Source organism: Mustelus asterias, chromosome 6 (genome assembly GCF_964213995.1).
Source record: "Mustelus asterias chromosome 6, sMusAst1.hap1.1, whole genome shotgun sequence".
NCBI lineage: Eukaryota > Metazoa > Chordata > Chondrichthyes > Carcharhiniformes > Triakidae > Mustelus > Mustelus asterias.
The window spans coordinates 142,333,347-142,360,287 of record NC_135806.1 but is presented as its reverse complement, the minus strand read 5'-3'; the positions used below and the strand labels follow the sequence as shown (position 1 = coordinate 142,360,287).

The 26,941-nt window shown below is 43.3% G+C and overlaps 1 protein-coding gene across 2 annotated transcripts in view; it reads left to right on the top strand.

The window, feature by feature from the left end:
- Window positions 1–26,941, top strand: part of rictora (RPTOR independent companion of MTOR, complex 2 a) — a 234,058-nt gene that overhangs the window by 108,593 nt on the left and 98,524 nt on the right. For both annotated transcript variants that reach the window (XM_078215238.1, XM_078215239.1), the window contains exons 7-11: window positions 13,177–13,303; window positions 15,707–15,876; window positions 16,625–16,692; window positions 17,707–17,774; window positions 24,672–24,754. In XM_078215238.1, coding sequence (XP_078071364.1) covers window positions 13,177–13,303; window positions 15,707–15,876; window positions 16,625–16,692; window positions 17,707–17,774; window positions 24,672–24,754 — 516 coding nt within the window. The remainder of the gene's footprint in view (window positions 1–13,176; window positions 13,304–15,706; window positions 15,877–16,624; window positions 16,693–17,706; window positions 17,775–24,671; window positions 24,755–26,941) is intronic.

Genomic DNA, 26,941 nt, shown 5'->3' with positions numbered 1-26,941 from the left:
CAGGTTTTACAATTGGGGTCTCAGCACCCGTCTGCAAATCAGTCGATGATTCTTGCACTACCTTTCAGGCAGACTTTGTGGAAAACTTGCAGTGAGTTGATATGAAAATGTGGAGTGAATTTAGAGCAACTTCCATTTGCCTTTTTGCTTTCTAATGGGTCTGAAGCTAATTTATTCTTTTCTGGGATATGGGTCTCGCTGGCAAAGCTAGCATTTTTAGGATCATCCTAATTACCTTTCAACTGAGTGGTTTGCTCGGCCATTTCAAAGGGCAGTTGAGAGTCTCAACCTCATTTCTGTGGATCTGGAATCACATGTAGGCCAGACCAGGTAAGGACGGCAGATTTCCTTCCCTAAAGGACATTAATGAACCAGCTGGGTCTTTTACAACAATCAATGTCCATGGTCACCATTGAGCTTCTTTCAATTCCAGATTTATTAATTGAATTCAAATTCCACCAGCTGTCCCGTGTCCCCATCCAGACCATTAGTCTGACTTCTAGTCTCGTCAAATTATCACTACGCCAGTGACTGCCTGGGAGCTGTTGCCTTTTTTTACACAGGCAGTTAATGCTCCTTGTTTTCTCCCCAAAGCAAAACCCGCCTGCTAGATTTTCAACAGTTTTCCAGCCTTGTATTTTTTCAAAGCCATGTTCCACCAGTTGAGCCTTTTATAAACAGTCCACTGGGGTCAAGAGACTTCCAGCCTCTGAGGTTTCTTAATTACTTTTCTATAAAACATTCTTTTTCCAGGAACAGCAGCAACCACCTTTCTGCCATTAATCCTTTAAGGGACAGTGTCTTTTCAAAAACACAAAATCTTCCAGCATGTTCTTAGTCTTTGAAGATGAACCATTTTTTGTGATTAAAGCATGAATGGCATAGGAAAGACCTACCAGAGGTTGCAGTGGCACAGTCTGTCAGGAGGAGTTGCCCTTGGAGCTCCCAGCATTCATTCTGGACCCCATGAAATTTCATGGCATCAACTCAAACAAGGACAAGGAAACCTGTTAGTCATCTACCACCCCTGCCGCTCAGCTGAGGAATCCGTACTCTTCCACATTGAAAGCCACTTGGAGGAAGCACTGGGGGAAGGTGGGTAGGGCACACAATGTACTCTGGATGGAAGTCCATCAAGAAGAGTGGCTCAGTGACACCACTACTGACCAAGTTGACCATGTCCTAATGGATAAGGCTGGGTCTGCAGCAGGTGATGAGGGAACCAACGAGAGAAAATCCCACTTGACCTCTTCCTCACCAATTTACCTGTCTCAGATGCATCTGTCCGTGATAGTATTGGTAGTCCTTGTGGAGAAGTAGTCGCATCTTCATATTGAGGATATGCTGAATGGTAGGACCACCTTGCTAAATGGGATAGCATTCTAACAGACCTAGCAACTTAAAACTGGGTATACATGAGGTGCTGTGAGCCATCAGCAGCAGAGGTACATACAACCACAATCTCATCTCATGGCCGGGTGTATTCCCCACTCTACGATCACCATCAAACCAGAATATCAACCCTGATTCAGTGATAAGTGCAGGGGGGTATGCCAAGCGCAGCACCGAAAAATGGTGTCAGCCTGGTGAATTTACAATGCAGAACTACTTGCATGCTGAACAGCGAAAGCAGCATGCGATAGGCAGAGCTAAGCAATCCTATGTGTCCATCCTTGGTGATGGTGGATCCCCGCACATCTCCCGCAATATATCCCTGGAGATTGCGATGTTGATAACGTTATTGGGTGGATGTATATGTGCAAAACAGAAGGCTGAACCATTGTAACAATCTTCAACCAAAAGTGCCAAGAAGATGTTCCATCTCTGCCTCCTGGGGTCCCCTGTATCACAGATGCCAGTCTTCAGCCAATTTGATTCATTCGACGTGATATCAAGCAATGGCTGAAGGCACTAGATGCTACAGACATTATGGGCCTTGACAATATTCTACTAAAAGTACTGAAGACTTGTGCTCCAGAACTAGCTGTGCACTTAGCCAAGCTACCCAGGACAGCTACAACGCAGGCATCTGTCCAATAATGTGGAAGACTGCCCAGTTATGTCTTGTATACAAAAAGCAGGACAAATCTAACCCTCCCAGTTACCGCCCCATCAGTCCACACTCAATCATCAGCAGAGTGATGGAAAACATTGTCGACAATCAATTAGCACAATATCCAGCTCACTGACGCTCAGTTTGGGTTCTGCCATACAGCTCCTTGACCTCATTACAGCCTTCGTTCAAATGTGGACATACTTGACATCAAGGCAGCATTTGACCAAGTGTGACATCAAGGAGCCCTAGCAAAACTGGAGTCAATGGGAATCGGGGGAAATCCCCACAGGTTGAAGTCACACAGGAAGATGGTTATGGTTGTGGTCCAACTTCCAAGTTTCAGTATTTAACTGCATGAGTTCCTCGGGGTAGCGTCCTGGACCCAACCATCTTGGGTGCTTCAGCAATGACCCAAGGTCAAAAGTGGGGAAGTTCAGCACCATTCACAACTCAGATAATGAACAATCCATGCCCGAATCATACAATACCTGCAGTGCTGAAGAGGGTCATTTGGCCTGCACCAATTCGCTGACAGAGTATCTTACCCAGGCCCACCACCCCACCATATCCCTGTAACCCCACACATTTAGAACATAGAACAGTACAGCACAGAACAGGCTCTTCGGCCCACGATGTTGTGCCGAGCTTTATCTGAAACCAAGATCAAGCTATCCCACTCCCTATCATCCTGGTGTGCTCCATGTGCCTATCCAATAACCGCTTAAATGTTCCTAAAGTGTCTGACTCCACTATCACTGCAGGCAGTCCATTCCACACCCCAACCACTCTCTGCGTAAAGAACCTACCTTTGATATCCTTCCTATATCTCCCACCATGAACCCTATAGTTATGCCCCCTTGTAATAGCTCCATCCACCCGAGGAAATAGTCTTTGAACGTTCACTCTATCTATCCCCATTTACCATAGCTAATCCATTTAATCTACACATCTTGGGGAAACTAAGGGGCAATTTACCATGGCCAATCCACCTAACCTGCACATCTTTGGACTGGAAGGCCTGGAAAACATTTGGGATTCGACCAATAAGTGGCAAGTAACATTGTGCCATGCAAGTGCCCAGCAATGACTATCTCCAGAAAGAGAGAATCAAATCATATCTCCTTGACATTGTGACATTGGCATCACTGAACCTCCTCGGGGTTACCATTGACCAAAAACTGAACTGGACCAGCCATTTAAATACTGTGGTTATAAGAGCAGGTCAGTGGCTGGGAATTTTGTGGAAAATAACTTCTAGATGAAATACTTTCCATTTGTCTGGATGGGTGCAGCTTCAACAACGCTTGAGAAGCTGAGGGCAAAGCCAGCTTGATTCACATCTCATCCACCAGCTCGAACATCCACTCCCTGCACTAGCAACACGCTAGCAGTGTGTACCATCTACAAAATGTACTGCAGCAACTCAACAAGGCCCCTTCGACAGCACCTTCCAAGCCCATGGCAATCTAAGATGGCGCCGGAGCGAGGCAACCTCTTGTGAGCTGTGCCCCTCTAATCCTATCTTTTACACTCGTTCTATGCTTCTAAAACTCTATTCTAACTCTTATAAACTCTCTAACAGTGCTCTATTACAATCTCTTCTATGACAGTAACACTATATTCTGCATCCTCTCTTTTCATAGAAGCATAGAAATTAGAAGCAGGAGTAGGCCATTCGCCCCCCCCCCCCCCTCCTCCCCCCCCCCTCCATATCCCTTGATTCCTTTAGCCCCAAGAGCTACATCTAATTTCGGGCAACGTTTTGGCCTCAACTAGATTCTGTGGTAGTGAATTCCCATCCTCTGAGTGAAGAAATTTCTCCTCACCTCAGTTCTACAAGGTTTACCCCTTATCCTCAAACTATGACCCCTAGTTCTGGACTCCCACACCATTGGAAACATTCTTTCTGAATCTACCCTGTCGTAATAGTTTCTATGAGATCCCCTCTCACTCTTCTAAACTCCAGTGAATATAATCCTAACCGGCTTAGTCTCTCCTCATATGACAGGCCTGTCATCCCAGGAATCAGCCTGGTACGCCTTTGCTATACTCCCTCTTCCCCAGGTAAGGACACCAAAACTACACACACTATTTCAGGTGTGGCCTCACCAACACCCTGTACAATTGCAGCAAATCATCCCAATCCCTACACTCAAATCCTCGTACTATGAAGGCCAACGAACTATTTCCTTTCTGTTGTACCTGCACACTTACTTTCAGTAACTGATGTACGCGGACTCCAAGGTCTCATTGAGCATCCACCTCTTTCAATTTGCACCCATTCAAGTAATCTGTCTTCCTATTATTGCTACCAAAGTGGATAACCTCACATTTATCCACATTTCCTTCTCTATGTACGCTTTGTCTGTGTAGCACGCTAGAAACACTTTTCACTGTATACTAATACATGTGACAATAAATTAAATCCACCAGCTAGAAGGTTAAGGGCAGCAGATGTATGGGAACACCACCACCTGCAAGTTTTCTCCCAAGCTGCACATCATCCTGCCTTGAAACTATATTGCCATTCCTTCACTGTTGCTAGGCTAAAACCTGGAATTTTCTCCCTAACATCACTGTGGGTGTACCAAGTCCTAGACCACATGACTGCAGTGGTTCAAGGTAGCGGGTCACCACCACCACCTCCAGGGCAATTTGGGATGGACAATGAAAATGATGACCTCGCCAGCAACATCCACATGACAGTTTTTTTGAGTTCTCTTTCAAATTTCTAGCATCCATGGTACTTTGTTCTTACAAAAATAATTAATTTCACTTTGTAAAAAGTAGTGGGAGAGATGTGTGCCCTGTAAATCCAGCTACCCGAGCTGAACATACAATATGTGAACCAGCGTCATCAATCAGCTCTTGATTTTTTTCCTGCTAATACGAGTTGTTTATGTAACTGCATAATCTTTTGTTTGGAATTTCCAACAAGACCTGAGAAGGTTTTCTTTTAAAATCTTAGCACTTCATTCCTCCTCAGTGAAAGTGCTATGTATCTCCTCTTCACCATCCATGAATATATACAGTGCAGCATAATTAACCTTTTCAAGGCAGTTCCAAATTTTCAGTAGCATAATAGGTTTGAATTCTTCAGCCCATTTGTTCACATCTTGTTTGAATAATACTAATATCCTTGTCTCAGCCAGGTTTCTTGGTAATCTGTTCAGGCTCCAATAGTTTCCCTACCACTGACGTGAAATTCATTGGTCTGTAGTTCCCTGGTTTATCTCTACAACCCTTCTTGAATAGCGGAACCACATTAGTTGTTCTCCAGTCATCTGCCACCTCCCCGTGGCCAGAGAGGAATTGAAAATTTGGGTCAGAACTCCTGCAATCTCCTCCCTTGCCTCCCACAGCAACCTAGGGCATAATTCATTTGGACTTGGAGATTTATCCACTTTTAAGGCTGCCAACAGTACCTTTCCTTCACTATGTCAATTTGCTCAAGAACCTCAGCGCCTCTCCCTGAATTCTATACCATTGTCCTCATTCTCTTGGGTGAAGACGGATGTGAAGTATTCATTCAACACTCCAATGTCCTCTGGCTTCACCCACAGCTTGTCCCCTTGGTCCTTAATGGACCCTACTCTTACCCTGGTTATCCTCTTCCCATTGGTATAGAATATCTTGGGATTTCCCCAATTTATACCAGCCAGAGCTTTCTCGTATCCCCTTTTTGTTTTCCTGATTGCTATCTTAAGCTGCACCCTGCACTTTCTATGCCTCACTAATGCCTCCACTGATTTGCTCCCCTTGTACTTTTTAAAGCCTTTCTTTTCCTCCTCATTGTATCCTGAATATTTCTGGTCATCTGGCTTGTTACTCCTTCCCATCGCTCTGGAGGGAATATGTCGGACTTGCACCCTCCCCATTCCTTTTTTGGATGCCCCCCCACTGCCCTGCTGTAGATTTCCCCATTAGTAGTTGTTCCCAGTCTACCTTGGCTAGATCCTGTCTTATTTTACAAAAATCTGCTCTTCCCCATCCAAAACTTTTTTTTGCAGCTTGTTTATATCCTTGTCCATAACAAGCTTAAATTGTACCATGTTGTGATCGCTATCACTAAAATGCTCCCCCACCCTCCACCACCTATCTGGCTTCATTTGCTAGAATTGGGTCCAGCAGAGCTCCCTCCCTTGTTGGACCCTCTACATATTGATCCAAAATGTTCTGTATACATTTCAAGAAAACTACTCCATCCAAGCCCTTAACACTATGTATATCCCAGTTAATGTTGGGAAAGTTGAAATCACCTAATATAATAATCCTGTTGTTATTGTTTTTACACATCCCCACAAATTATGCACATATTTTCTCCTCCATTTCCTTTGACTATCTGGGGGTCTATAATAAACAGCGAACAATGTGGCTGCCCCTTTTCTATTCCTAAGCTCTACCCACAAAGCTTCATTCGATGCCCCTTCCAAGATACTATTTTTTATTCATTCATGGGCCATGGGCATCGCTGTCAGGCCTGCATTTATTGCCCATCCTTAGTTGCCCTTGAGAAAGTGGTGGTGAGCCGCCGCCTTGAATCCATGTGCTGTGGCTTGACCCACAATGCCATTAGAGAGGGAATTCCAGGATTTTGACCCAGCGACTGCGACATCCCTCCTTACTGCAGTAACTGACTCCTTAACCAATAATGCAATGCCACCTCCTCTTTTACCTCCTGTTGATCATCCTTTGTGTACAGAAATGCTTCCTGACATCTGATGACAGTTTTACTCAGTGGTCGTACTCCTGCTGTAAAAGGTGTGAATTCAAAGTCCATTCCTGAATTTTAATACTTAAGGAGGCTAGTGAAAACAATCTGCACTGTTTTAATGTCATCTTTGTCATGATGGTAAACCGAGGCCCTGTCTATCAGTGCAATAAGCAGTAAAGCTTCCTTGGCACGACTGGAAGTAGTGCTGAGGGTTTTTCCAGAGTCCTCCCTCCAGCAAGCTAGTCTTTCAGTCATTTTAAATTTTGGAAATCTTAAACTAAAACAGAAAAAACTGGAGACATTCAGCAACTGTGGAGAAAACGGTCGTGTTATTATTCCAGATCTAACTTTTATTTGTTTTTTGAGATCTTGCTATGCATAATTTGGCTACCATGTTTGCCTGCTGGGCAGTGACCACACTTGAAAACTAATACATTGTGCTATGGTTGCCTATCACAGTTTTGACCTTGTGTCCCCTTGTCTTTTTGTACTCTGACTATTAGGGTCAAATTAATCTTGATGCTTCTCCCTTCTGCCCCAATTTAGGTTGCAGCACATAATGGTCTATTTTTAAATTGACGGAACTTGTTGATCAGTGCTGTAAACTACTTTTGCTGGCAGCTTTATTTGTGCAGTCTTGAAATGTGGTGACCACAGAGATTTGAGTCTGGCTTTTAGCAGAGTTCTAATCTACTCATACTTTATTGAGACAAAAAAAAGGCAGGCTGCGGTTGGTGAGAGGATCTTGTTTTGTGTGAAGAGGGAGTCCTGATTTGACTGGACTTCCTGTTGTGTGGTTATCAGCTGAACAATGTGGCTGGGAACATCAGCAGACTTCTCGCAAGAATAGAGATCTCGAGGCGGGGTGGGTGTGGGGTGGTGTTGGGGAGAAGAGTGGTAGGTGGAGTGTGTTAAAGCACAGTGATGGTGAAATCCTGTTATTTGCATATCCCAGCTGGTAAACAGAACCAAGTGGGTGATGATAACCCGATAGAGATGTTGCTGGGTGCACCAGGAATTTCCCTGCTTAGCTGAGCATGGGTTATGACTCAACTGGTATGTGTGTGGGTGTGTTAAATCCTTATGCTGTGTTTATTGTGTTGACTGCTTTTGAGTAGTTATTTAAGTGTTTACCCTCAGTAGTAAACGTTTCCAGTCAGTTGCAGCACTAGTTAGATATAGAGTAAAACTGTCTCTATATTGCTCCATCAATACTTAGAGCAGGTATAAAGAGAGTTAAATGCAGAGTAAAGCAGTCTCTGCACTGTCCCATCAAAAACTCCGAGGGCAGGTTTTGTTAGAGTTAAAGACAGTAAAGTTTTCTCTACACTGTCCTGACGTACTCTCCTTGCAAACTGCAAAAAAGGCAATAGAGAGGGCTTTAAACTAAATAGATGGGGGTATGCTTCTGGAGAGGAGGTCCTCATCACAAAATTACAAAAAGCTAGCATGCAAATTGGGCATGTAATAAGGAAGACAAATGAAATGTTGGCTTTTATTTCAAAGGGAATGGAGAATAAATTAGGGAAGTCTTGCTGAAACCACATCATTGCTGAAATTATATAAGGCACTAGTTAGACCATACCTGGAATACTGTGAACAGTTTTCGTCCCCATATCTAAGGAAAGATGTACTGGTATTGGAGGCAGTCCAAAGTTCCCTAGATTGATCCAGGGTATGGAGGGATTTTCTGCTGAGAAGCGGTTGAGTAGGTGGGTATTGTAGTTCAGAAGAATGAGAGGTGACCTTATTGAGACACGTTGGATTCTCAGAGATTTGACAGAGTAGATACTGAGAGGTTGTTTCCTCGTGTGGGAGAGTCGAGGACCAGAGGGAATAATTTCAGAGTAATGGGACATCCATTTAAGACAGAGTCATAAAGGTTTACAGCACGGAAACAGGCTCTTCAGCCCAACTTGTCCATGCCGCCCGGTTCTCCCCAGAGATGAGAAATTTCTTCTCTCGGACGGTAGTGAATCTGTGGAAATCTTGACTGCAGGGGGCTGTAGAGGCTGGGTTGTTAAGTAAGTATGTTCAAGGCTGAGATGGTCAGATTTTTAATCAGTAAGGGAATCAAAGATTATGGGGATAATGCGGGAGAGTGGAATTGAGGATTATCATATCAGATCAGTCACGATCTCATTGAATGGCGGAACAGGCTTGATGGGCCAAATGGCGTGAATCTACTCCTGAGTCTTATGGTATGGGCGGCATGGTGGCACAGTGGTTTGCACTGCTGCCTCACAGCGCCAGGACCTGGGTTTGATTCCTGGCTTGGGTCTCTATCTGTGCGGAGTTTGCATGTTCTCCCCATGTCTGTGTGGGTTTTCTCCGGGTGCTCCGGTTTCCTCCCATTGTCCAAATGCTGGTTAGGTGCATTGGCTGTGCTAAATTCTCTGTGTACCCGAGCAGGCACCAGAGTGTGGCGACTAGGGATTTTCACAGTAACTTCATTACAGTGTTAATGTAAGCCTACTTGTGACACTAATAAATAAATTTAGATTAGTGATCCACCAGTCAGATAAAACAGAAAGCACAGAGTAAAGCTCCCTCTACACTGTCCACATCAAACACTCCCAGGACAGGTACAGCGCAGGGTTAGATACAAAGCAATGTGCCTTCTACACTGTGCCCATCAAACATTCTCAGGACCAGGTGGATGATGAGTCTGGACAAGGGTGTATAGATAGTTTGGGTCATACTGAGATCAAAAAGGAGGAGGTCTTGGGATTCTTGAGAAACATTTAAGTAGACAAGCCTCCAAGGCCTCATGGGATGTAACACAGAATACTGAGAGGCAAGGAAGGAAATTGCCTGGGCCTTGAGAGAAATCTTTGTATCCTCACTGGCTACAGGGGAGGTCATGATGTGGAGATGCCAGCGTTGGACTGGGATAAACACAGTAAGAAGTCTCACAACACCAAGTTAAAGTCCAACAGGTTTATTTGGTAGCACAAGCCACTAGCTTTCGGAGCACTGCCCCTTCATCAGGTGAGTGGGAGTTCTATTTATAAACAGGGCATATAAAGACACAAACTCAATTTACAAAATAATGGATGGAATGCGAGTCTTTACAGGTAATCAAGTCTTAAAGGTACAGACAATGTGAGTGGAGAGAGGGTTATAAACACAGGTTAAAGAAATGTGCGTTGTCTCCAGCCAGGACAGTTAGTGAGATTTTGCAAGCCCAGGCAAGTTGTGGGGGTTACAGATAGTGTGACATGAACCCAAGATCCCAGTTGAGGCTGTCCTCATGTGCGGAACTTGGCTATCAGTTTCTGCTCAGCGACTCTGCGCTGTCATGTGTCGTGAAGGTCGCCTTGGAGAACGCTTACCCGAAGATCAGAGGCCGAATGCCCATGACTGCTGAAGTGGTCCCCAACAGGGATATGTGGACAATTCATTCGCACCATTCATATCCACTCTTGCATTGCCTGTTATCTGTTTGAAGGTGGATATTTTCATTCCCAGCAAAGTGACTGACCCAAGATAAAAGCAAAATATTGCGGACTTGGAATCTGAGCTTGAAACATTGGCTCTATTCTCTCCCAGGAAGAGTGTTCTTTTCCTGTTGGGGACCACTTCAGCAGTCACGGGCATTCGGCCTCTGATCTTCGGGTAAGCGTTCTCCAAGGCGGCCTTCACGACGCACACAGTCGCTGAGCAGAGACTGATAGCCAACTTCTGCACACATGAGGACGGCCTCAACCGGGATCTTGGGTTCATGTCACGCTATCTGTAACCCCTATGACTTGCCTGGGCTTGCAAAATCTCACTAACTGTCCTGGCTGGAGACAATACACATCTCTTTAACCTGTGCTTAACCCTCTCTCCACTCACATTGTCTGCACCTTTAAGACTTGATTACCTGTAAAGACTCACATTCCAACCATTATTTTGTAAATTGAGTTTGTGTCTTCATATGCCTTCTTTGTGAATAGAACTCCCACTCACCTGATGAAGGAGCAGCGCTCCGAAAGCTAGTGGCTTTTGCTACCAAATAAACCTGTTGGGCTTTAACCTGGTGTTGTGGGACTTCTTACAGGGGACGTCCCAGAAGATTGGAGAATAGCCAGTGTTGTTCCTTTGTGTAAGAAGGGTAGCAAGGATAATCCAGGTAATTACAGGCCTGTGAGCCTTATGCCAGTGGTAGGGAAATTATTGGAGAGGATTCTTCGAGGCAGGATTTACTCCCACTTGGAAATAAGTGGACATATTAGCGAGAAGCAACATGGTTTTGTCAAGGAGAGGTCGTGTGTCTCTAATTTGATCAAGTTTTTCGAGGAAGTGACAAAGGTGATTGATGAGGGTAGAGCAGTGGATGTTGTCTACATGGACTTCGGTAAGGCCTTTGACAAGGTCCCTCATGGCAGACTGGTGCAGAAGGTGAAGTCGCACAGGATCAGAAGTGAGCTGGCAAGGTGGATACAAAACTGGCTTGGTCATAGAAGACCGAGGGCAGCAGTGGAAGGGTGAGTTTCTGAATGGAGGGCTGTGACAAGTGGCGGTCCTCAGGGATCAGTGCTGGGACCTTTGCTGTTTGTAATATATATAAATGATTTGGAGGAAAATGTAACAGGTTTGATTAGTAAGTTTGCGGATGACACAAAGGTTGGTGGAATTGCGGATAGCGATGAGGACCATCGGAGGATATAGCAGGATATAGATCGGTTGGAGACTTGGATGGAGAGATGGCGGATGGAGTTTAATCTGGACAAATGTGAGATAATGCATTTTGGAAGGTCTAATACAGATAGGAAATATACAGTAAATGGCAGAACCCTGAAGAGTATTGATAGGCAGAGGGATATACAGGTACACAGGTCACTGAAAGTGGCAACACAGGTGGAGAAGGTCGTCAAGAAGGCATATGGCATGCTTGCGTTCACCGGTTGGAGCATTGAATTTAAAAATTGGCAAGTCATGTTGCAGCTTTATAGAACCTTAGTTAGGCCGCACTTGGAATATAGTGTTCAATTCTGGTTGCCACACTACCAGAGGGATGTGGAGGCTTTGGAGAGGATACAGAAAAGATTTACCAGGGTGTTGCCTGGTATGGAGGGCATTAGCTATGAGGAGAGGTTGGAGAAACTTGGTTTGTTCTCACTGGAGCGACGGAGGTTGAGGGGCAACCTGATAGAAGTCTACAAGATTATGAGAGGCATGGACAGAGTGGATAGTCAGAAGCTTTTTCCCAGGGTGGAAAACTCAATTACTTGGCCGGGGGGTTTAAGGGGCAAGGTTTAAAGGAGATGTATGAGGCAAGTTTTTTACACACAGTGGTGGGTGCCTGGAACTCGCTGCCGGGGGAGGTAGTGGAAGCAGGTACAATAGTGACTTGACAAATACATGAATAGGATGGGAATAGAGGGATATGGTTCCTGGAAGTGTAGGGGGTTTTAGTTCAGACGGGCAGCATGGTCGGTGCAGGCTTGGAGGGCTGAAGGGCCTGTTCCTATGCTGTAATTTTCTTTATTCTTTATAGGTACAGCACGGGGTTAGATACAGAGGAAAGCTCCTTCTACACTGCCCCATGAAATATCAGGATTGGAATATCAAATTAACAAATTCTTACAATGATGCTGGACATAGGTGAAGCCACCCCTTGAATACTGTGTGCAGCTTTGGTCTCCTTGCCTAAGCCAGGATATACTTTCCCTGGCAGAAATGTATTGACGTTTTGATGACTTGTTCCTGGGAATATGGAATTGTTTTATGAGAAGAGATTGAGCAGACTAAGCCTATAATCCCTGAAATTCAAAAGAATGAGAGGTGATTGAAACAAAAATTCTTAAGAAGTTGAACAGGATATATAATTCTCTCTAGCTGAGAAATCTAGAACATGAGGTCACAGTCTCAGAATAAGGGAACAACAATTTAGGACTGCATTGAGGAGAAATTTCTTCACTTAAAAGGTACCTCAGTGGGTTGTAGAAGCTCAGTCACTAAAAGAGATTTTTGAAAGATTTTTTGGTACTAAGGGTATTTGTGGATATGGAATGATGTTGGAAGTTCTTGAGCCAGAAGATCACCCATGATCTTGTTGAAATGGCAGAGTATCTCCAATCGGTGAAAATGGCCAACTCCAAATTTTTTTTAATTCATTCATCGGACATGGGCGAGACTGGCCTGGCGAGCTTTTATTGCCCGTCCCCGAGGGGTAATTAAGAGTCAACCACATTGCTGTAGGTTTGGAGTCACGTGTAGGCCAGACTGGATAAGGATGACAGATTTCCTTCCCTTAAGGACATTAGTAAACCAGATGGGTTTATATGACAATCTGTCATCATTAGATCTTTTAATTCCAGGTTTTTGTTGTGGTCCTGTATTTGAATTGTTCTCAGAGTCAACATCTTTCTGTGCTATTGAGACCTGTGGGGCTCACGCGTTTTTTTCTTTTGTACAGATGATCACTGTGAATGCTGCACTGTTCCCAAGCTCAATCACCAATTCCCTGATTGCTGTTGGAAATGATGGACTCCAAGAGCGTGATCGAATGGTCCGAGCATGTCTTGCCATCCTCTGCGAGCTAGGTATTTCTGCTTTCTGACACTTAGTCCTCAATATAAAAGTGCATGCGTGTGTCCTTGGAATTGGCCAGTTGTTTGCACTGTTGATTTTGGGCTCAAAGTTTGTGGTTTAAAACCTTCTATAGATGAGTGCATTACCTTATCTCATGTTCCAACATGTGCTGAGGGAGTGCTGTTATTTAAGTGAAATGTTCGATCAAAGCCCCATTTCCATGTCCTAATGGGTATTAAAAATTTGATGACAGTTTAAGGGAGATTCAGGGCACCTCAACCACTACAAAAAAAACTGCATTAAATGCGCATCTAGTTATTCTGTTTACCCTGCATGCAAAACCACCGTCAGTTACTCACTTTATTGCTGTTCGTTTAAAAAAAAACACTGTCCAGTGAAATGGATTAAGCATTTTTAATGAAACAACGCCAGAAGATGCTTTATTGCACAATTTCAAGTTGAGTTAACAATTCAAATTAATAGCAATAGATTATTATAATTATACTAGGGTAAATGCAATTAGTCTTTTTTTCCATTAAAATAATTGGCCTAAAAATACACGATGACCCTAAATGTCCATCAGTCACTGAACTTAATATATCACGTCTGCATGAATGCTTCCAAGGCAGTGTGATCTAACCAAAACAAGCCTAGCTGATTTTATTTTTAATGGGGGACTTAGAATCCCTACAGTGCTGAAAGAAGCCATTTGGCCCATCGAGTCTGCACCAACTCTCCAACAAAACATCTTACCCAGGCCACTCACCCCTATAACCCCACATATTTACCCTGATAATCCCCCTAATTTGCACATCTTAGGACACTAAGGGGCAATTTATCATGGCCAATCCACCTAACCTGCAGTTCTTTGGAGTGTGGGAGGAAACCAGAGCACCCGGAGGAAACTCACGCAGACTCAGGGAGAACGTGCAAACTCCACACACAGTCACCCAAAGAACCTGGATCCCTGGTGCTGTGAGGTAGAAGTGCTAACCTCTGTGCCAACTGATGTTTGATACTGCTTCATATTCAGCACTTGCTGCTTCAGTTTCAGTATGATTGTGTGATCAAACACCTTCTGTTCTATGATACTCCCAACTAAAGTATGCTATGTACGTATACTATTCACGAACATGAAGAATGCTAAATTAGATCAGATGTAAGATGATCCTCAATTTCTGTGAAACCATAGCCCAGCACGAGTCACTGTCAAGTATGGAAGAAACTTGGGATGGGGGAATCTTCATTCATTTAACTAGGTTTTGAGGGAGCTGGATTAACATCAGTATAGTCATAGTCTCTAAAGGCACTGAGTGACAGTGTGAGGATTAACCAGTAGAGATACATTCTTTAATACAAGGCATTGAGAAAGGCCTTACTCAGTGATTATTTAAGCAGTCTGGATTAACACCAGTAGACTTGGTATTGAACACAAGGAATTGAGGAAGAAGTTACTAAGTAATGGTTACTAAGTAACGAGAATCTCGATTATCATTAATCGAGATTCTGTGCACAGGGTGTTTGAGCTTGTTCCTTCCAGCATGTGGTTTCTGTCCTATCGGTTTCAACCTCCACAGTGCTTAGAATCTGGCTCTTTTTCCCTCCTACCTTTTGGTATCATCAGCACTACCTGTTTAAGAAATCACAACAAGAACAAACTTGTATTTAGAAATGGTCTTTAACATCCGTACATCTTAAACTGCTTCACAATCAGTGAATTAACTTTGAAATCTAGACAGTTGTTTTGTCAGCAAACACAGTACCCAATTTGTGCATGAGGTCCCACAAACAGCCATGAAATAAGCGACCAGTTAATGGGGATAATTTTTGCTTTCCTTGCGTGGGTGGTTATAACTGATGAGCAATTGATTGCCAGTTTATCATTCAAGGGCTGATGGTGGGAGTAGTCACTTGATTTTGTGTCTCTGTATGCCCTGTTTGAGAGCAGATATCCACTCCATCTGACGAAGGAGCAGCGCTCCAAAAGCTAATGGCATTTGCTACCAAATAAACATGTTGGACTTTAACCTGGTGTTGTTAAAACTCTTACGGTGAGAGTAGTGCCCAGTCTATTTTCTTGGTGTTGAATGATGGGGTGGATGATCGCTGAAATATCAGGAGATCTTCCTGTGCTTTGCAAAGTGCCGTTGGATCGTTTACATGAATAGGGAAGTTAAGGCTTTAATTTAATATCCAATCCGGAAGATGATGCTTCTGACTGAATTACTGCACTGAGTGTGTTAACTGAGGTTATACAGTCAAATCCTTGACTCAGACTTGAACCCACAAATCAACTGAAAAGTCAAAAGAATGTTAAATTTTAGCTTTGTCTGATTACAGTTTCCTCTTTATAGAGATCCCAGGTTTTCCCATTTCCTGTTATGTTAATATGGGATTTTCTTTTACTTTCTCAGCACTTCAGAATGCGGAGGTGGTTGCCCTCCGTGGAGGTCTCAGCACCATTCTGAAGAACGTGATTGATTGCCAACTGAATCGCATAAATGAGGCGCTCATTACAACCATTCTGCACTTGCTAAATCACCCAAAGACGCGGAAATATGTAAGAGCTGATGTGGAGTTGGAGGTAGGCTACTCGTTGCTTTTGATTACAGTAGAAATGGCTAACTTGCTGTGTAACCTGTAATACAGTAATCTGGTTTGTACAAATCCTGCCCTGGACGGTTCAACTAGTAAATGTATAGAAAAAATTGAAACCGTTCCCCTCAGCCAACCCAGCTACCACCTCGACAGCATAGTAGGCATAGCTACCCAACAGTGAAGCACTGAGACCAGAAGGTTCAAGATGCAGTTCACAGACTCTGATGGTACGCAATATTTATATGCTAGGGCAAGATGCTTGGATGCAAGCTTGGACAACAAAATGTGAATAGAGCAAAGATTTAAGGACACATTTTGCATTTCCAGTATGGATTAGGGTTTTTGGGAAATGCGTGGTTAAATATTGCTATGTAGCATGATAACCCACACTTCACTCCTTTTGAAGTATGGATTCAACTGTATTTTAATCTGGTTAGAGGTGTATATGTGAAACAGTCAGCTCATTGGGATTGCTTTTATTTGGTTCCATTTTTACCTATGAAAGACAGAGCAAGCATCATCACCTTGGGAGTTCTGTTGTTGGGCAGATTCTATTTTCAGGTGTGTGATGATGTGTTTGTGAGCTTTGCTGCTGTATAGGTTGGAACGGGATTGTAAATACTTTTGGTGGGTGTTGCATAAAGAGCATTTAACAATATGTATCTCCAATGTGAGTGAATTGATATTCTGAAAGACAAGCTGAAATTTTAGGAACTATGTTTTCTTTGTTGCAGCAAATTTTAGCACCCTACACTGATTTTCACTACAGGCATAATCCAGACACTGCAGAGGGACAGCTCAAGTAAGTTCCATTTTTCATATTCTTTCAAATACAATAAACTGTATTATCCTGAAGAGATTTATTGTGAAGACCACAGGCAGAATACGCAGTTTCAGAACCCACCAACGAGTGAAGGAGGCTTTTTCCTGAACGCTTAACAGATAAGACTAGTCCTTTTCTGAAGAAGAGTCATATTTGACTTGAAATGTTAACTCTGTTTCCTTCTCCGTCGGTGCTTCCAGACGTGCTGAGTATTTCCAGCCTTTTCTGTTTTTATTTCAGATTTCCAGAATCTGCAGTATTTTGCTTTCATATTATCATGGAATAATACTCTTAACTGGTGTGGTGGGGGCCAGTGAGGCTCCAAGCTCTCTCACTCAGTCTGTGTGCTGAATTAATTTGCTTCTACTAGGAGCATCAAGGGGACTGGGGGTGTTACAACTGGCTTTAGTGCCCCTGACCTGGAGAGGAAATATAAGGCAGGATTTCTGCTCCTGCTCTTGGTTACAGTCTAGTCATTCACACTTGGGATGTATGGATATTAGGCAAGAGCAGTTTAGTTTGTTTATTTATTAGTCACAAGTAAGGCTTACATTAACACTGCAATGAAGTGACTGTGAAATTCTAGTCACCACATTCTGGCACCTGTTTGGGTCAATGCACCCAACCCGCACATCTTTCAGATTGTGCGAGGAAACCGGAACACCCTGAGGAAACCCCCACACACGGGGAGAACGTGCAAACTCCACACAGACAGTGACCCAAGCCGGGAATCAAACCTGGGTCCCTGACGCTGTGAGGCAGCAGTGCCACTATGCCACCCACCAGGACGGGGTTCAGCTGTTTTCCCTCTGCAGATGTGGAGCCTACTGGCACTTTTTTCTGGTGCATATTAGAAATATAACTGCATGGTGCAGTGGCTGCTGATGGTGGATCCATACCCCAGCAAGGAATATACCTTAAGGGGTGAAAAAGCTGAATGTAGTTGTTGCTGCTTTTAGGGGTGTAACTTGTATATTTCTTGATCTCATGCAGAGAAGACAGAGAAGCACGATTATTAGCCAGCAAAATGGCAATAGTAGCAGCCTTCCGATCTTGGGCAGGTAAGACTCAGCAAGGTGCATAAGCCAAATCAACTGTTTTATCAATATTTGTGTTTAGGGTGTGGCTAATGCTGGCAACTCAGTATTTATTACCCATCCTCAGTTATCCTGAGGGCATTGAATCAACTGTGCAGTATAGGACCGGAGCCAAGACAGTAAGGTCACAACTGTGATATCTTGGTGTCATCCCAGGTAAAATAAAAATAGTTTGATTAGTGATGACTATGATTGAACTGGCTCAGCTCACGGGAAGCGGTAGCATAGTGGTAATAGCACTGGATTTGTAATCCAGAGGCCTGGGCTAATGTTCTATGGTCACAGGTTCAAACCCCACCACAACAGCTGGTGGTGTTTAAATTCAGTTAACAAATCTGGAATTAAAAAGTTAGTCTCAGTAATAGTGACCAAGAAACCATTGTTGTAACAAAAACCCATCTGGTTCACAAATGTCCTTAGACCATAAGACATGGGAGCAGAAGTAGGCCAATTAGCCCATCAAGTTTGCTCCACAATTCAATGAGATCACGACTGATCTGATATGATAATCCTCAATTCCACTTTCCCGCTTTATTCCCATAGCCTTAGATTCTCCTACTGATTAAAAAGTATGTCTATCTCAGCTTTGAATACGCATAACATCTCATGGCATCAGGTCAAATATGGGCAAGCAAACTTAATTGCTGGTTGCCACCTACCACTGCTCCACCACCACCCCTTCAGCTGATGTATCAATACTCCTCCATGTTGAACACCATTTGGAAGCAGCAAAGAGAGTGGGAAGGACACAGAATGTACTCTAATGATCTATCTCAGCCTCCTGCTGAGGTCCCCAGCATCGTCAATGCCAGTCTCCAGCCAGTTTGATTCAGTTTATGTGATATCAAATAACGGCTGAAGATTCCGGATACTGCAAAGGCTATGGGCCCTGACAATATTCTGACAATAGCGCTGAAGGCAGGTGCACCAGAATTAGCCGCGCCCCTAATTATGCTGTTCCAGTACAGTTACAACACTGACCTGTACCCGACAATGTGCTATATTGCTCAGTTATGCCCTGTACACAGAACAGGGCACATCTAACCTGGCCAGTTACCACCCAATCAGTCTACTCAGAATCATCCCAAAAATGATGGAAGATGTCGCTGACAGTGCTATCACGCAACGCTTAATGAGAAGTAACCTGCTTACTGACGTTCTGTTTGGGTTCCACCAAGGCCACTCAGCGCCTGACCTCATTACAGCCTTGGTTCAAACATGGATAAAAGAGCTGAATGCAAGGGGTGAGATGAGTGTGACTGTTCTTGGCATCAAGGCATCATTTATTGGAATGTAGCAAAACTGGAGTCAATGGGAATTGGGGTGGGGGGGAATTTTCTGCTGGTTGGAGTCATATCCAGCACAAAGGGAAATGGTTGTAATTGCTGACGGTCAATCTTCTCTGTCTCGGGATATCAATGAAAGAGTTCTTCAAGGTCATATCCGAAGCCCAAACATCTTCAGCTGCGTCATCAGTGACCTTCGCTGCTGATTGCATAATGTTCAGAATATTCATGACTCCTCAGATACTGTAGCTATCAGTCACCATATGCAGCAAGACCTGGACAATAAGTGGCAAGTAACACTCATACCACTCAAGTGTCAGGCAGTGCCCATCTCCAACAGGAGACATTCACTGGCATTACCATTGCTAAATACCCCATCATCAACATGGGAGTTACCATTGACCAGAAACTGAATTGAATCAGCAATATACTGTGGCTACAACTCACCAGATGAAGGAGCAGCGCTCCGAAAGCTTGTGCTGCCAAATAAACCTGTTGGACTTCAACCTGGTGTTGAGACTTTTACTGTGCTTACCCAAGTCCAACGCCGGCATCTCCACATCATGGCTACAAGAGAGGGCCAGAGGCTGGAAATTCTGCTGCGAGTAACTCTCTCCTCGTGACTTCATAAAACTGGTTCACCAACTGCTAGGCGCATGTCAGGAATTTGATGGAATACTCGCCAGTTGCCTGGATGAGTGCAACTCCTATAGCACTGCCAGAGGTGGTAGTAGAGGGGGTACAATTTTGTCTTTTAAAAAGCATTTAGACAGTTACTTGGGTAAAATGGGTATAGAGGGATATGGGCCAAATACGAGCAACTGGGACTAGCTTCGGGGTTAAAAAAAGGGGCGGCATGGACAAGTTGGGCTGAAGGGCCTGTTTTCATGCTGTAAATCTCTCTATGACTCACTCATGAAGCTTGACACCATCCAGGACAAAGCATCTCCCTTGATTCACATCCCATTTACCACCTTCATCATTCACTCCCTCCACCACCGACGCACACTGGCAGCAATGTGTGTCATTTATAAGATGCACTGCCACAACTCACCAAATCTCCTGAGGCAGCACCTTCCAAGCCCACAGCCCCTACCATCTCGAGGGACAAAGGCAGTAGAACAGCACCATATGCAAGTTCCCCTCAATATGACTCACCATTCCATCACTGTTTCTGGAGCAAAATCCCGGCACTCCCTTCCTAATGGCACTATTGGTGTACCTGCACTGATTGTAATTGATTGTAATGGTTCAAGAAGGCAACTCACCACCAGCTGCCTTGAGGGCAATTTGGAAGGGGCAATAAATGCTGGCCTAGTCAGCAATTTGTGAGATAATAAATAAAAAGCTCCCAAAGAGGCTACCCAGTACCCGAAACCTCACATTCTAAAACTCCGACATACCCTGAGATATCAATGGAATAAAGTGCTGCTTGTCACTTATGATTATATGTAAGATTTAGGAAGAGCTGTCAACGTGATCTCCTGAGATCCTTTACTCCATGAATGCCAGTGATGTGAAAATCAGTGTGGTATAATTTAAAGCTCTTTCATATTAAAGAGGTAACATAGTCACTGCTCAGTGCGACACTGTCTGAAAATATCTGTTTCTTTGATACAATCCTGACCTATAGATAGTGAATGGCAGACTAAAAATGGAGCATTTTGTGTGGTCACTTTTGGCATAAGACCTCAAAAGACCTTGTTACTGAATCCAAGGCCACAGATATAGCAGTAGTTTCATACATTGTTTGGATATATATTTCTTGGAGAGCCTGCACTGCAAATTTACGGTAATCCATTTACCTTGGTGGATAGAAACTAGAAACAGGAGGAGGCCATTCGGCCCTTTGAGCCTGCTCTGCCATTCATTTTGATCATGGCTGATCATCGAATTCAATATCCTGATCTCCCTGCTACCCCCCCCCCCCCCCCCTTCCTCCCATATCCCTTGATCCCTTTAGCCCCAAGAGCTATATCTAACTTGTTCTTAAATCAGGCAGCGTTTTGGCTTCAACTACATTCTGTGGGAGTGAATTCCACACATTCACCACACTCTGGGTGAAGAAATTTCTCCTCGCCTCAGTTCTAAAAGGTTTACCCCTTATCCTCAAACTATGGCCCCTAGTTCTGGACTCCCCACCATTGGGAACATTCTTTCTGAATCTGCCCTGTCTAACCCTGTTAGAATTTTATAGGTTTCTATAAGATCCCCTCTCACTCTTCTAAACTCCAGTGAATATAATCCTAACCGACTTAGTCTCTCCTCATATGACAGACATGCCATCCCAGGAATCAGCCTGGTAAACCTTCACTGCACGTCCTCTATAGCAAGGACATCCTTACTCAGATAAGGACACCAAAACTGCACACAATACTCCAGGTGTGGCCTCACCAATGCCCTATACAATTTCAGCAAAACAGAAATGTGGAGGTGAGTCAGGACCTCATGATGCCACCAACCCTTCGATTAAACCAGAGACCCAATAAGGCATCTCACTGTCCAAAAAGATCTAATGATATAAAGCCAAAAATTAAACACTGTGCTATTGGTGAATGCTCCATGTAGCAAAATTAACTTCCTCTGCCTACTCCTACACAGGGGTTAACACCACAGTTGAGATACCAGGTAGTTACTTCATACAAATATATTAAATGTTTGCACACTGTGCATATAATATGATTTCTATATCTAAATATGTATCATATATATATCAGTGAAATAATTAATGTCGAACAGATAACAGCGAAGTATAAACTATAGTCTAATTCAGGTGATTCATATATAAAATAATGGATATCTGAGATTGCGTTACAGGCTGGAATCTAATAGAGGCTTGATGACTCATAGAAGAACATACCCACAGTGAATTTTTCTCTTGAAGCTATTTACATATTTTATAATATGCTGCAGAACTTTACCTGGCTGAGTTAATCAGGACTGTTCAGGTCCTGTGCTCCTAGCTGCTCAGCTGATCTCCTTTCCCACTATACTGAGGTCACAGCATTGTATAAATTGGTGTTGTACAACTCTGTGCCAGATCTTACCTTACCTGCCATTACAGTCCAGAACTGGCCAGCTATTAACCTACTATTTTTCCCAGTCACTGGCGGAGCAATTTAAGCATGGCTGAAATTCAGGATATTCAATGCTGTAGACTGACTAATTTTGCTAACCCAATTATATAGGGAACAACAGGTCTCAAAGCTTTTTCCTCCAAGCTAATCAAATTAGATTTCAACCTGGAATTCACTATGTTATTATGAGGTATCAAGCCTCCATTAGATTCCAGCCTGTAACTCAGCCTCAGGTATCCATTATTTTATGTATGAATCACCTGACTTAGACTATAGTTTATACTTTGCTGTTATCTGTTCTATATTAATTATTTCACTTTTTTTATTTATATATATGATATTTAGATATAGAAATTACACAATACACCGTGTAAATATTTAATATATTTGTATGAAATAACTCCATCTGGTATCTCAACTGTGGTGTTAACCCATGTATAGTAGTGAGCAGAAGAAGTTAATTTTGCAACATGAAAGACTCACCAATAACACAGTTTAATTTTTGGCTTTATATCCCTTGATGGTGACCATAATTTATGCCCATTAAAGTTAACTTAATACTGAGGAAGACTGCAGTTTAGCAAGGCCATAAAAAGGAAACTAAGCACTAAACTTTATTTCTAGAGGGATTGAATTGAAAAGTGGGGAAGTAACGCCTAACCTGTATCAAATCTTGTTTGGACCACTGTTACGATCCCAGTTGATCTTGCAACTGGATGGTAAGATCCCGACTCATGGAGTGCTGGCTCAAAAGATCGTAACTTATATTTTTTTCATCAAACATGGAGTAACAGAGCCACAGGACTGCTAATTAGTTTTTACAACACGAAGAAACATCATCTATTAAACATAGAAAAGTTGGATTAAAACACAATACTCCTCTAAGTCCCCTTAGCTTAACAAATGCACACAGGTTTTAAGATTAACATGGATGATGCAGTACATTTGAAACTACAATGGTCTCATTAATACACAAGTTAATGTCTCTGGAATTTTGATTCACATTTTGCAGACTAGAGTAAAATCTCAAATCAAAAAATAATTTCAGATATCTTTCTGGCGACTCAGCCTTCCTCTGAGTCCTGTCTGTCTTTACTGAATATTCCTCTTTTTGTACCTTTCTTCAGACCACCTGGTTTCCTTAACTAGTTCCTTTTTAAATAACTATTACTTCATTGTATGGTTTTTCTGGTAGCAAAACTGAGAGAGCTGGCCCCTCTCTACCTTTCTAAACCAAGTGCTTGTAGCAGAACTGTGGGAACTGTTCCCCCTCTGCTGTTCTGTCTGCAACTCCCTAACTTCTAGCTGTAAACTAAAGGACAAAAGAAAAACCTTTTGTCTTACAAGGGCCTCCAGTTGCCAAGCAGCTATATTTATTCTTCACACCGTGGCACAATAGAATCCCATTTGAAATTGAAACCAACCCCCAACACATAAACAACTTTTGTCCAGCATAAATCTAACTATAAGTCCTTCCAAACACACAAACATTAAATTAAGTCCATCTAAAACTATACTTTTTTCAAATGTTTACCCATACCAATATAACTCCCTTAAAACTACCTTTATTTTCCTAACACCACACTTGGAGTATTGTGTGCAGTTCTGGTCGCCATGTTATAAAAATGATATAGAGGCACTGAACACACCGCAGGAAAGACCTACAAGGATGATCCAGAAATGTGTGGGTATATATACAGTAAGGAGTCTAACAACACCAGGTTAAAGTCCAACAGGTTTATTTGGTAGCAAATGCCACTAGCTTTCGGAGCGCTGCTCCTTCGTCAGATGGAGTGGAAATCTGCTCTCAAACAGGGCATACAGAGACACAAAATCAAGTTACAGAATACTGATTAGAATGCGAATCTCTACAGCCAACCAGGTCTTAAAGATAGGACTTTAACCTGGTGTTGTTAGACTCCTTACTGTGTTTACCCCAGTCCACGCCGGCATTTCCACATCATGGGTATATATACATCAGGAAAGGATTGACAACTGGATCTCTTTTCTCTTGGGTGGAAGAAAAGACTGAGGGATAACATAATAAAAGTTTAAAATTTGATGGAATGGATATAGAGAGTTTCCTCTTGCAGGGAAGAGTATAACGAGAGGCTATCATTATAAGATAGTCACCAAAAAATCCAATAGGAGATTCACAGGAACTTCACCCAGAGAGTGGTGAGAACGTAGACTTCACTATCAGACGGAGCAGTAGAAGTGAATATTATCAATTAATTTTAAGGGGAAGCGAGACAAGCATATGAGGGAGAAGGGAATAGGGAGTTACGATGATAAATTTAGATGAGGAACAGTGGAAAAAGACTCGAATGGAACGTAAACACCAGAATGGACTGGTTGGGCCAGATGGCCTGTTTCTGTGCTGTATATTTTCAGTCTTTTAAAAGCCCTACCTGAATCTGAAGCTATGGTATTTGAAGCTTAAGTTTGAATCTGTAATCTCATTTGACTCTGTCTGCCTTGATTGTGTTTGGTTTCAGGAATTATAAATCTGTGCCGGCCTGGAAACTCTGGTATCCAGTCTTTAATAGGAATACTTTGTATACCAAATATGGAAGTACGGGTAGGTAGTACTTGCAAATGTTCTGGCTGTCAAATATAGTGCTTGCTCCACATGATGTTTTATTTTAAATGGCTAATGATGTTGACATTGTGAGAATATTGCGTATTCTGTTACTCCATAATTATAATTTCATGTCCCCACCCCACCCTGTCTTGCTTTACTTTATTGTTGGAATAAATTCAATTTATTCCAGATCATATTGTCTATGACTGTGCCATATCAGGGGAGATGGTCTAATAATCCGGAAGACAAGGTTAGCGCTCTGGAGGCAGTTATTGGGTATATTTGTCTAGCTTGATTAGCCCTAATCTTGCAGCCCAGGTAAAATCTGAGCTGTAAATAGCTAGTTGAAAATATTAAGCTGACTGTGGAGTTTTGTGGAGACCACTCAATTGTTCATAAAATTCCCATACAGCTTTGGCCTTGTCATGGCTTAATGGGTTACAGGGCAAATTGGACCAGCACCTCGAACTTAAAATTGCTCAAGCATTTAAAAGTAAATGGCTTTGATGGGGCAAATATTGTCATAGTTTATTGGAATATTTGTCAATCTTTGCTAAATCATGGAGGCTGAGGGAAGTAGGAGGTGAAAGACAATGTGGAGGCATAAGTTTTATGCCTCTACATTGCACTTTATTGCAAGTGACTAATGGTACAGCACTTTTGGCTGGCAAAATGAGTGTGCTGCCAAAAGGCGAGTCACTTTCTTCCTCCCTCACCAATGACTAAAATTTCTTGGCCATCAGGAGGTGATGAATAAGCCACATTGACTTGCGCACTATGTGGATACTCTGAAAACCTTTCCAGCAGGAAATAGTTCTATAATCTGGAGAAAGAGCAGGGGGTGTGGCTAATTAGATAGCTCTTTCAAAGAGCCAGCGCAGACACAATGGGCTAAATAGTCTCATTATGTGCTCAATCATGCTATGATTCAAGCTGATGCAATCCTCTTCACAGGAAAGAGAATTTCCTGTTGCAAACAAATTCTTTGTAATTTGCTTGATGTACCTATTGACAGCTGCTGACTCATGGCATAGGTTGCAGGATTGAAAGAAATTAAAATTTAATGCATGGCTCTTGTGGGAGATCTTGGCTCATTGTTGGCACACTCATTTATGAGTCAGAAGGTTTTGGATTCAGGTCCCATTTGATCATATCATATGGTTAACCATACAGTACTTTCATTGCATGTTTTTTACTGAGGGAGTAGTACACTTTTGGAGGTTCCATCCTTTAGGTTAAAGGTTCTGCCTTGTCAGGAGGAATGTATAAAATCCGATGGCACAACAGCAACTACTTGGAGTACTGTGCTCAGTTCTGGTCGCCTCATTACAGGAAAGATGTGGAAATGATTGAAAGGGTGCAGAGGAGATTTACAAGGATGTTGCCTGGATTGAGTGGCATGCCTTATGAGGATAGGCTGAGGGAGCTCGGTCTTTTCACCTTGGAGAGACGTCGGATGAGAGGAGACCTAATAAAGGTATATAAGATGTTGAGAGGCATAGATCAGGTGGACTCTGAGGCTTTTTCCCAGGGTGGAAATGGCTGCTCCGAGAGGACACAGGCTTAGGGTGCCCGTAGCCAGGGGACAAGCCCCTGGTACCCCCGGCACCCACCCCGCCCAAGTCCTATCAAATTGCACCGGTAATGATGGTAATAATATAGAAACAAAAAGGCAGAGGAATGCAGCTAGAGAACCAACTGAGCATCTATGCAGCCCAGGCTACAAACTAGCGAGCAGAGAAAAGAAAGAGAGACAGTGAAGGAGAGAGAGAGAGTGAGAGGGAAAAGAGAAAAGTTCTCGTGTCAGTCCCCACACCTCGGCCGGGCGGGCGTACTCAGGTAAAGGGCCAGGGCGCATTCGCCACGGGGGAGGGGGGGTTTTGTGGGAGCACCCGGGGTCCTGGGGCCATCATGTATCTACTCACCCAGCTCCAACTGCAGCGTCCCAACATGCGCTATAAATGGTTGCCAGGTCTTGTGGAACCAAGCAGTGGACCGACCCATGTAACGAAGAACAAAAGAACAAAGAACAGTACAGCACAGGAAACAGGCCCTTCGGCCCTCCAAGCCTGTGCCGCTCCTTGGTCCAACTAGACCAATCGTTTGTATCCCTCCATTCCCAGGCTGCTCATGTGACTATCCAGGTAAGTCTTAAACGATGTCAGCGTGCCTGCCTCCACCAAC